The 12482-nt window shown below is 46.2% G+C and overlaps 2 protein-coding genes across 2 annotated transcripts in view; both read left to right on the top strand.

Annotated features, from left to right (window-relative positions):
- Positions 1–5662: 5662 nt before the first annotated feature.
- LOC115406378 (insulinoma-associated protein 2-like) lies at positions 5663–7646 on the top strand. The gene is given in 2 exon segments (XM_030116376.1): positions 5663–6563; positions 6566–7646. Coding segments are annotated over 2 exon segments (1914 nt in total). The 5' UTR covers positions 5663–5680; the 3' UTR covers positions 7597–7646.
- A 4676-nt stretch (positions 7647–12322) lies between these two features.
- Positions 12323–12482, top strand: part of LOC115407144 (protein NRDE2 homolog) — an 8686-nt gene continuing 8526 nt past the window's right edge. Inside the window, 1 exon segment of the mRNA XM_030117503.1 lies at positions 12323–12426. Coding sequence (XP_029973363.1) covers positions 12323–12426 — 104 coding nt within the window.

The following is a 12482-nucleotide window of genomic DNA, read 5'->3' as shown; positions in this document are numbered from 1 at the left end:
TCATAATTGCTCAGCTGCTATCACATAATATCTTAATATTATGTGTGTTGATGCACACATAAATACATGTATGCACATATGCTTGAGTCAGTTTTCGAATTGAGTGAGTAATAAAGAAGCAAAGCTATCTTCTGGTCTTCTGTACATCAGAGCAACCAGTCGCTTCATGTCTGCAGCAAATCAAAGGGAGTGTTCTCTAACTGCTACATTTCAGGAGGCGTTTTTCTCTGGTGGATAAGAAAGTCACATGAGTGTTGAACTGCAACCACACCTGTGCTATTTGTGCACATTTGCGTACATTCGCACACTCATTTCAGTTGGGAATCCCTGTGAATTCTGGACATGAGGAGGCATGTGCCGCGCACACTGAGTCATCCTGAGTCGGGATTAACACACACACACACACACACACACACACACGCACAGTCTTGTATTTCTATCCTTGTGGGGACCGTCCATTGACTCCCATTCATGTCTAGCCCCTAACCCTGACCCTTACCCTAACCCTAACCCACACCACAACAAAGCCTAACCCTAAAGAAATGTTTTTGCACTTTTACTTTTTTCAGTAACAACAACATGGTCAAGAAAACACTGTTTCTCCTACTTAGGACCGGAAAAAGGTCCCCACAAGGCACGTCGTTCCACGTTTTGCTATCCTTGTGGGGACATTTGGCCCCGACAAGGATAGAAATACAAGAACACACACACACACACACACACACACACACACACACACACACACACACACACACACACACACACGTGCAGTTTACTCATCAAACGACATGCTGAGCTTGTTCAGACAGAAAGTGGGAACAGTGAAGCAGCACCGGGGGAATTTTCACTGTCCACCTGTTTACCTGCTTCCTCTTTTTATTTGCCGTTTCTTTTCTAGTAGATTCTGCATCTGTCTGCAACAAAGCATTCAATCTCATTCACAGAACTACAAAAGGCTTCCTGTTGCCACACCCTGAGTAGTGAATGCATTCTAGTTTGAAATTATGATTTCAAACAACAAAACAGATTGATAAGACCTGGGTGTAAGCTGAGGGATTTTCTTACAAATTCCAAGGACAATACATAGGATCGGTGGCGTGTTGGCAAAATCTGTACGAAGAGCATGATTTTCTGAATCTCAGTTTTCATACCATCTTGGTATTTTCAGCAGAATTGGGAGCTGTGGCAACAAGGTTGGTCAAACCTGATATCCCACATTAGCCCAGCATGATGTGTTCCTCCGGGCTTCCTGTCATGTCAGGAATGTTTGACTTGTGAGTGTTCAGTGGGGCTAAGTCCAGGTGACAGTGGACAAAAGTATGTGACAGTCGAGTCTTGAATACCTAGAGGTGTGTTCAGATTAATAATCCTGCGGCACTGTAAATACCTCTCCACCAAGATGCAAAGTGAGGGTGTAGCGCGTCGTTGAAGAATGAAGTGAAGGGTGGGGTTGAATCGATGGTGTTCGGTTTACATACCCTTCTCTGTCTCTGTCACGATTCCGCAAGACTGATTTATTAGTCAAAACCTTTTTGGTTCCACCATCAGCTTTCGCGCTTGGAGACACTCCTTTCTTTACAATCCTGTCCTCTGCGTGGGATCAAATTTCTGTAAAATCACCAGACCTGAGTTTCACGTCATAAGTGAAAAATAACGTCTTCTGCATGTCTGAGAACAGGATTGTGCGAGTTATAAATGCATTAGCCAGGTTTTGAGGGAAACATGGAGCAGTTCAATATGTCAGTACTGACTTTTACAAGCAGAAACACCAGAGATTCACTGGATGAATCCATCAAATTCAGATAAAAGTCATGTGACGCTGCTTCAGCGGAAACTCAACAAAACCTGGCTTTTTAGGTTCTGCCACTGAAGTTTAAAAACTGGCTTTAAAAATGAGCACAAACCTAACTTTCTTTTGCACCTCACTTTTCACACAGTTTTGATCATGTGCGTGAGAGAGATCAGTGTTGGCTTTGTTGATGTTGGTAAAATTTGCTGAGTCTGTTTTCCTGAGTTATTGGCATTACTGTCAGCAGACACTACTTCCCTTTTCTGGAGCAGACTGTTTTTTTAAAAAATTCCTCCAGTGTTATCCAGTGGAAACTTCATTTCATGGTTGAAGGGAACAATAAACAGAAAAAATTCTCAATGAGTTTTTATTGCTCTCAAATGACCAGTTGCAAAAGAACCATTACAATCCCTGTGCATGTTAGACTAATGATAAGTGATCATTGCCTGTATAACAGGTGAATTCATTTCCAGTTTCTTGACATAAATCGATTAGTCAGACGGTTCACGTGCGCTCCTGACTCACCGTGTACCAGGAAGTGAGAGCTGCACTGTACACTCACCTGGTCAGGTGACCACACATGACCCACTGCATGTGGCGGTTCAGCAACAAACATGATCACCAACAGCAGGGGGCGCCAGAGAGCTGTCAATCAGACAATTCATTGTGCATGAATCGGCCACAACATTAAAACCAGCTGGTTATTAAAGTGGTGGCCTCGCTTTTGTCATATAAGCATCTCTGAATCTTTCAGGCATTGACTTTTCTGTCACCTTCTATTACAAACCTGTAAGACCTTCTACTCCCGAGACAGCTGCGCTTTGTTTTAGAGCCACCAGCAGATGGCGACAGATGACCATCTCTACTGAGACACACCGCCCTGTGGAGGAAAGTCAAGCGTTTGTTTTGGACGGTTTCCCTGTTTAGCTGGGTTCCAAACCTTTTGGCCGATCTTACAAATGCACTTGATCCAAGATAGTGTCAAATGGAGCTGAAATTGTGCTGATATCCATGTTTGGTTTATGATTAAAGACCCAATGAACTGGCATGAAACAGTAAACTCAACAGTCTATTGATCCTATGTGTAAAACAGAAACTATTTATAACAATTGGGAAGAATTTAAACTAATGTTCACTTTAGAAAAGAAAAATAACCCCCAAAAATATCTGTCATTGTGATTATTAAGCCTCCCCACAGCCTTATTATTACATTTGAGGATAAAATTATTACTTCAAATGGAAATATACCAGACAGCTCATCAGGTATGACAGAAGCTGTCATGTGAAAACAGTTCCTGGATGTTCAGACGTGAACTCTACAGACAGACAGACAGACAGACAGACAGACAGACAGGTTTATAATACTGTGCTACTTAAAGCAAACTGTGCTGCTTGTGACTGAGAAGCACAAATCAATAGAGTCATTTTCAGCAGTCTGGAGGATTATCCACCTCACTGCCCACTGATGCAATGCAAACTAAACACACACACACACACACACACACACACACACACACACACACACACACACACAACACACACACACCCACACACACACACAACTTCATGTCCTCTGGCCTGCAGCCTCCTATAATCTATACTTTTAGAGGTAGGGTGAGAATATTCACTCTGTTTTGCCTGCTCGGCTCCTTCCATCTCACTGTAACATCTTGTTTCATCCAAACCTTGAATATCACCGTGTCCTGTGCATGAACACAACACACTGTGAATGAAAAACGTCTGTGTCACGACCAGAGAAGACAGTCCAGCTGCTCAACTCAGCAGCTCAATGCTTAAAGGTAAGTAAAACTAAAAATGTGGCTCTATTTACAGTAGAAACTGTATCTGAGCCCCACAAATAATGAAATCTTCCCCGAAAAATCTGGCAAATTTCATACTTAATCATTTCGATTTGATTTCATTAGGATCAACTCGTGCTCCCTCAACTTTCTCCAATGTATTCTGTTAAGTTTAAGGAGTTCAATTAGGCCTATATGTGTAAATAAGAGAGATTTATTCTCTGATCATTAAGTTTTTTTTTAATTATTATTATTTGGAAATTCAGCATGAATAAATGTGTTTCAGCTAAAACTTGAAGGTGCAACAAACCAATGAATGATCGTGACGGTGGCTGCTTCATCAGATTGCGGTACTGGCCTCTCCTCCTCTCTCCCAGCCCACCTCTAATCTCTCCTCTGTTCCCCGAGCGGCCCTCGCAGCTCCTTCTCACGCTCATCCGCCTTGACTGACTTCCAGGCGGCCACGGCGGCTGGCCGGAGCCCGCTGGCCGAGCTACCGAGCGCCTGGCCCGCGAGGAGGTCCTGGCCCGCAGGGGGTGGATGGATGGATGGATAGAAGGAAGAAAGGATGGATGAATATCCTCCGATCTCTTATCAGCGAGAGCAGCTTCCAGCGAGGGGAGCGGTGAGTGTGAATAGTCATTCAAACACACACACACACACACACACACACACACACACACACACACACACACACACACACACACACAGGATCACAATCTCTGTGTCTTCTGTCCCCACGCCTCTGTTCAGCTGGAAAGATAACGCCACGCATGCACGACGGACCACACGGACGCACACGCGCGTGCACATACACACACAAACGCGCTGAGGGAAAGTTTCTCCCGTGGTTTTCCCACGGCGGCAGCAGGACGCTCCAGTGGGACAGAGAGACGCTCATTAGCAGCCTTAAAAATGTGCGATCTGTATCTGAGTTTCTCCCCCGGGAGAAACCATGATGAGTCCCTCAAACCCTGAAAGAGTATCCTCCTCTTGAAGACGCGTCAGTTTGGTCTTTGTCACCTGATCCCATCCAGTGGTTAAAGTACAGGATTCTAAGGTTTTCTTTGACATTTTAGCTCAGGGGCCAAATAAGTTGTTTGCTCAGAAATCCAGAAAGTGGTGCTGAAACCAGCTGCTGCCTTCCCACACAGAATAAAGTCTCCAAATATAACATGAGCATGTAAGTGGAGATTAAATTGATTGACTCAAGGGAAAGGTGTGAACATCAACTGTTTAAAATGAGTTATCATAAAGGAACTATTCACACAATAAACCACTTCCACGGGCACAGTCTAAGGAAAATGGAAGATGTCATTTTGATAATGTTACAAATCTACAATCTTCAAAAACGCTTAAGTTTTAACCATTCGAATAATGGTTTTAAGAATGTCATAATGATTGTAACAAAAGGACCCTTGTCACTCCTTTAAGCTGTCTGGCTGATTGAGATCAAAGATTGAGACCTTTTGCTGTTGAGTTTGGTTCTGATAGAGAGCAATCAAAGAACATATTTCTTCTCCATTACATGCAAGCATGACTTCAAAAAATGACTCTCACGTCTGGCAGAAAAACAATTTACAGACTAAATATTTGGAGATAAAAAAAATAAAAATCATTTTTGGGAGCCAGATGTTTTCCGTAAAAGAAAAATGCACCTTGTAGCAATGTTCTAATCAAGTTGAATCTTTGTTAATTTTATCAGACATGAATAAGAATAATAGCTTTAAAAGGCACTGAATAATAAGAATGGAACATTTTATTCTATGACTGATTCTCTTAAAAAATCCAGAACTTTTAGACATATAATTCTAATGACTAATAATTGTAAGTGACTCATTCTGAGTGTCAGTGTGATTGTGTGTGTGTGTGTGTGTGTGTGTGTGTGTGTGTGTGTGTGTGTGTGTGTGTGAGAGAGAGAGAGGAGAGATAGAGAGAGAAATGGGGATACACACGCAGGACATCTCTCCCTCGTGTGGTCGTCACACCTGCGCGCGCCTCTCTCTCTCTTTCTCTGTCACTTCAAAGAGGGCTCGAGACAAGAGTTGTTGTTATTCCCGCCTGCCAAGCGCCGAGCACTGTGGTCGTCACAATGCCTCGAGGATTCCTGGTGAAGAGGAACCGGAGAGGCTACCGGTCACGGAGCGGCAACAAACCCGACACGTGTGACGCTGACCGGAGCGGGAGTGACAGCTCCGAGGCGGACACGCTGCTGGCCGGTCTCCACTTCCAGCCGCCCGGCGGAGAGTTCCCGGTGTCCCGCGAGGACTCATCCGGGGTCAGGGAGGCGTGGAGCCCGCACGTGGAGTCCGCGCTGGAAGCGGAGGCGGACCGGCGCGCGCAGCTACCGGAGAGCGAGGTGGACGTTTTGGGTCCCGACGACGACTTTTCCTGCTTCTTCCCGCCGCCGCCGCCGCCTCCTCCACCTTCTCACGACCTGACCTTAACGAGCACCTGCAGCCCCGTCAAACCGGTCGGCACGAGACTGCTGGAGCAGCACGAGGGAGGAGAAAAGCCCCCGCTGTTCACCGGCAGGTGTCTGACCTCGTCCCCGGCGCCGGAGTTACCGGACCTGCCGCTGCTGGTGAGCTCCACGCCCACGTCGGTGTCCGCCTCGATCGAGCGGCTCCTCGCGACCGGCGGCCGACACCACCACCACCACCACCACCACCACGCGCAGACCTACGAGCCGCGCGTGGCTCACCTGCACCTGTTCCCACCGCTCACGCTCATGAACCAGGAGCAGCACCACGCGGCAAGGAAGCGCGCCTTCCTCGAGGCGGACCCCCGCCTGAACGGCAGCAGGCACGGCAAGCAGCCGGCGGGAGGCGCGACAAAGAAGGTCAAAGTGAACCGCAAGCTGAACTTTGAAGACGAGGTCACCACCTCTCCGGTTCTGGGTCTGCGCATCAAGAAGGAGAGTCCGGAGCTGCGGAGGCAGCGCGAGAAGTCGTCCGGTCCCACCGGGAACCAGCCGCTGGGGAGTTCATCTGCCAGCTGTGCAAGGAGGAGTACCCGGACCCCTTCTCCCTCGCGCAGCACAAGTGCTCCCGCATCGTGCGCGTGGAGTACCGCTGCCCCGAGTGCGACAAAGTCTTCAGCTGTCCCGCCAACCTGGCGTCTCACCGCCGCTGGCACAAGCCCCGTCCGGTCAGCCACCAGGCCGGAGAGCCCCCCGCCACGCCCCTGAAGGAGGCGCGGGGGTCCGGCCAGCACGAGCGGCCGCCGGTGGAGATGGAGGGCAAAGAGAACGAGCTGCTGCGAGTCAACACAAACCAGCACCACGAGCCGCTGGACAGCTCCAGGATCCGGCGCGAGCCGTCCCTGCTGATGCTCCACGCGCGCTCCCGGGACAGTCCCGACAGCCTCGCGCCTCCTCTGTACGACTCCTCCCCGCACTACCGGAGCCCGGTGGACGGCTGTCTGGAGCTGCAGCCGCAGGCGCGAGCCGCGGACAGCCCGCCGTCCGGCCTGCTGCGGCTCAGCGACGAGCCGCAGCTCCAGCAGCCGCTGCCCCCGGTGCAGTCCTTACCGGAGGAGGAGCTGTACGAGTGCCGCTACTGCGGGAAGAAGTTCCGCCGACAGGCTTACCTGAAGAAACACCTGGCCGCGCACGAGATGTCGGCGCGCGCGTCTCCGCCTCCATACGTTCAGACGCGCGAGCCCGGCGGCGGACAGAGTCAGCAGGTTTTCCTGTGCCACCTGTGCGGCGCGCGCTTTCCGTCGGTTGAAATCAGGGACAAGCACCGGCTGTGGCACGCGATGCGGGACGAGTTACTGGCGGAGACGCTGGGAGGAGGAGGAGGAGGGGGAGGACGGAGACCGGACGTTTTCCACGCGCACAGAGAAGAGAGCAGCACGGCGGACCACGAGCAGCAGCAAATCTTCACGTGCAAGCACTGTCCCTCCACGTTCTTCAGCTCCCCGGGGCTCACGAGGCACATCAACAAGTCCCACCCCACCGAGAACCGGCAGGTGATGCTGCTGCAGATGACCGTGCGACCATGAAGATGCAAACACCTTTAAAACAACATCTGCATTAAGATCAGGGATGTCAAACTCACGTTTTTTTGCAGGGGCTGCATGAAGCTGACCCGGAACACTGAATGACAGCATAAAAATATAAACAATTAAAATCTTTCAAAAAACCGTGAAATTTCTCTTCAAATTTAGTTGCAACTAAAGTTGCTCAACATAAGTTTAGTCTTTTTCAGGCTGCCCAAGTCTGCCAGACTCTGAAATCCTCCCTCTCTTCAGGTTAATGTTTCCAAAAGCCTGACGTTTCTATAAACTTATGTCTGTAATAATTCACCCTCACAGTGCGCTCATGCTACATTGACAGAGCTGCTACACTTATTAAACATTCCCCCAACAAGTAAAGTAAAGCGATACTTCATTTAAAAAGTTTTCTTCCACTTTGCTCGGTCATCTTTACTGGATCCCCTGGAAGACCGGTTTTGGCCTGCAGCCCATATGTTTGACACCCCTGACTAAATCTCTTCATCAGCTCCAGTTCCTTTTATGTAGCTGTTTCCCAATTTTCTCACAGGAATCAAGTCAGTGTGCCTTTCATTTAAAGGTCAGTCAGAATCCAAGCATTCAACACATTGACCCTGTAACAGTGGAGCTGTCCGTGGTGCTGAAACCAGACAGTCAACCCTCTCAGTCACACTTCTGTCTGCAAGCTGAGGTCAGCTCTCCAGGTATGTAAGACTGTGATGGCAACACACACACGCACGCACGCAAAACATTTTCAATTAAATTTGTTGAGAGCACTTTCCTATAGTGACAAAAGGTTGTAGTGATTATGGCTGAATAAAGAATATATATATATTAAAAAAGGGTGGGGGTACCTTTGGTGTGATTGACTGACTTGAAACTACTCTGACTATGATTGGGAAATGTGTAGTGTAAGAGGTGACTATGTGTAACAGTTTGAATCTGTAATCTGCAACTTGCAATCACCTTTAAAAAGTGATTTTCACTCAATCTGAAGGTAGGAAGTCAGCTCTAGTAAAACAATTTGAAACATCAAGTCTACATTAATTCAAACAACTTTTAATCAAGTCTGAGCAATTAAAAAAAAAGTGGGTTTGTTTGTTTTACGTGTAAAGTTGCTAAAACTTGAAATATATTGGTGGAAAACATGACAATTTAGTCAGATGTCAACTGTCAATGAAAGTTGAGTTTTTTTTTGTTCTAAATTTAAGAAAATCAAACTGCAACCGCGACTTCACATTTTAAGGTTACAACCTCCTTCTAAGTTGAAGCAATCGCTTTGTTTCTGTGCGACTGAGAGACGACATCATGTACAGTGCAGCATAAACAAACTCTAAGCTTAAACAATCAGGCTATTTTATGCCTTTTACTTTTAATAATATATGTGCCACTTCATGCATCAGTTGCAAAATATTTTCATACAAAAAGATGTAACATTTACTGTAAGCTCTCCTCGTGAAAAGTCTCTTTGTCTTTATGATTGTACATTACTGTTGGGATACTCGCTAAATGCCTTTATCATGCTGAAAATGTAACCGTGGTTCTATGAAGCCTGTACAGTACTATTTTGATATGGCTGAGTGTGAAACTGAATCCAAATGTCAATAAATGTTAACGCAGTCCCTTGGCATGTTGGTAGCCATCTTTTATTGTCAAAACTCATCCTCCAGTCCACACTCTTCCGTGTCATACAGACTCATGTTCACACACACACTACAGGTTCGACAGTAACACCATGAGTGGAGTGCTTGCGTGTGGCGCTACAGCTGTTACATGGTCAAAACATGCAGTTAGTATTGAACTGGTATCATGCAGTGTGTGTATATTCAGTAGTTACATGTGTGAGCTACGGTGAAGCCGCAGACGCTCCGCTGCACACATGAGAACCAAACGTTTCCTTCCCGTCAGGTGATCCTCCAGACGGCTCGCCGCAGTGCACCTTAACAGGTCAGTTGAAGCAGAATCTTGCTTGTCGTTGTAAGTGTATTTACATGTTTTGTCAAACGAGCGGCATCTCATTTGAAACCATGGTCGCCGTGGTTACGCTCTGGATGCAGCTGCGTGTCGGGGGCGTTTATGGGACGGAGCCGTTGGCAAACAGTCATGTGTGTAGTTTCTATACAGCATGTGGAGAGCGAGGAGGGCCCCCGGGATGCAGCGGTCAGGTGAAAGGGGGGGGGGGGGGCTCACTTTCACCCAGCACTGGCTTTTCAGCCCCTCAGCAACAACAATCACAAACGCAACAGCAGCCGTTTAAAAGCGAGGTGCCTCACACAAATCGTCACCTTGCTCAGTAACCGAACACAAAACTTGACCTCATTTTACAAATGTGTTTAAAAAATAAAGTTCCAACCCTGACACAGCGGGTTCAAATAAAAAGAAAAGGTTGGACGATCCCTTCGCTCACAGCAGATAACCTGTAGCTGAGACGCAGAGAAACGACAACAGAACTGAGGCAGTGAAGCAACGTGATTAAAAAAAAAAAAAAAAAAAAAACCTTAAACACAGTTTACATGTGCCCGTCGAGTCCTGATGGCGCCTGGAGGTTTGAGCACTTTTACAGCGACCGGGAGTCGCTCAGACCTCGCTCGCCTCAAATACTGAGCTTTATAATAAAGTGGCAGTTTTCACTCATCTGCAGGAGTGTTAAGTGTTTCCAACTGGACCTGCATTTGAGCCACATTACAAGATTTATCAATGGAGTTTCTGGATTTTTCCCCTCAAAAATCAATCACAGGTCTTGAGAATTTGACATTAAAGTTATAAAATTTGACCTCTGTTATTTTACCATATCTTTTTTTTTTTTTTGCAAAGTCTACATTTTTTCCTTTGTGTAGTTATTACTCTACCAAAGTTTTTCTCTTAATGTTCTGTATATATTCCTGACATTTTACAATAAACTATGCCTATTCTTGACATTTTGTCTCTAATGTCAACAACTGAGAGTCATTTCTCTAATTTAACTCCACAAATGTTTTAATTACTTTTGATGTTTCGGTTTCATTTTTTACTTTTCTACTTATTTTACACCTTAAATGTAATATCAAAGTTCTTTCCTAAATGCTTTCTTTTATTGTTAACACTTTTCCTTTAAAGGTCAGATTCATTTTCCTTTTTCAGGTCAACATTTCACCTTTACTCCTTCAATTGTCACAATGTCAACATTTTAGTGTTTATTGAAATTTATTCCAATTCTTGTCTTTTTATTAGAGACTTAAAACTTTCATTCCTGACAATTTAACATTTTTCCTTCATCTCAAAACACAAAGACTATAAATATTTCTTGCATGCGGCCCTCATAGGCAGCTGTAAGGTCTGAAGGCATCACAAACCTCAAACTGCTTCGCGTTTGTCTGTGGAGTGCAGTTCAGCGTACACGACTCTCGGCACACTGAACACAAAACAGTGAAATAATGTTACAGTTTGTGGAGAATGAAGTGCGGGAGAGGAAGAAATGTTGTAGTGTTGCCCTATTTGTAGTAAATACATGGTGTTAAGTTTACACACAGTTTGGCTTTGGCAGCTATTCTCACAGAATCGTATATACACAGCAACCCTCCTCACACTGTACACATCCATATAGATATTCGGGTATCTACTATATATATACATTTTGCTCATACATATATAGACATACAGAATATATATATGACCGCGAGAACTAAGAGTGGCCGAGGCTTCTCGCCTCAGATGACAGAGGGATGACAAATACAGCATTGATCATTCTTGTTCAAGTTGAAACAATTTTACAGCCCATTTTTAAAAGGAAAAAAAAAGAGAAAACAAATGCATCGAGCATCAGTGCTTGTCCTCGTTTTTTGCAGCATGAGCAAGAAAACTGAATAACCTGAAACAAGGGCTTCTTCTTTGATCTCTGTCCGGTTAATGCACAACAAAGCTCTGTCCTCTGTCTCATTTTGTAAAACAACATCCACCCTGGTTCTAACACTTTCCTGGAAACATTTTTTTGGCCACCGCGTCCACAAAGACGTCCTTTTACCTTCTTTAAATTTGTATTTACATGTCACGAGGACTAAACAAAAAAGCTCTTGAGGCCTGTGCTGCGCTAAGAACAAAATAGACTTTGCTTTCTGCGTGCGGCACCTTCCTCCCGTTTCTCTGTACAAACACACACAGACTACAGTACAAATATACAACGCATCTGCTTCTCTCTGTTTGTCAGTCTCGTCTCTGGAAGCAACATGTGAGGCGGCACGCCGAAGCTTTCTGCAGTTACAAGTGGCATCTGTGCACTTTGCATCATGGCACACAGTGTTAGGGACTAATACTGCACTGCTGTGGATATCTGATGCAAAGCTGGAGATATTACAACCATGTGAGTGAAGTTACAGTATATCAATCCACAGAAGTTTACTATGCAGATATTTTCAGGGGCGTTTTTCGTGCGTGAAAGCCCAGCGGCCAATCAGAGAGCTGCAGAGCTGGGAGCCATATCGGGATATGTTACATATATTCACTTGTAGTTCTGTTAACATCCCCATTTCATTTTGAAAGATAATTAAAGACCCAATTTGGCCTGGAGGAGTGTTCTGAGGAGTGGCCGCCTCTGATTGGCTGATGGGAGGGACATCAAGTGCTTTTATGTATAGATTTATTTTCCACACTAATCTGATATGAGATGTCCGTTGAAGGCCGACAGCTCAGGTCTTATTGGCCGATCCGGTAGGAGCGCCGCAGCTTCATGGACATGCGGCTCTTGCTAGTCCGAGGAGACATGGGGGACGCCGAGTCGCTCCCGGCCTCCCCAAGAGCCGGACTTTCTCCCCGAAGAATCTCGAGGCAGGAGCCTGAAGCGATGAGGGGAGGCGAGGATCGGGGGTGGGGAGGGGGGGGGGGGGGGGGGTCAGGGTGGAGGAGATGGAGAAAACATCAAC

Source organism: Salarias fasciatus, chromosome 19 (genome assembly GCF_902148845.1).
Source record: "Salarias fasciatus chromosome 19, fSalaFa1.1, whole genome shotgun sequence".
Lineage (NCBI taxonomy): Eukaryota > Metazoa > Chordata > Actinopteri > Blenniiformes > Blenniidae > Salarias > Salarias fasciatus.
The sequence above is the reverse complement of the archived record's forward strand: the minus strand, read 5'-3'. Positions and strand labels throughout refer to the sequence as shown.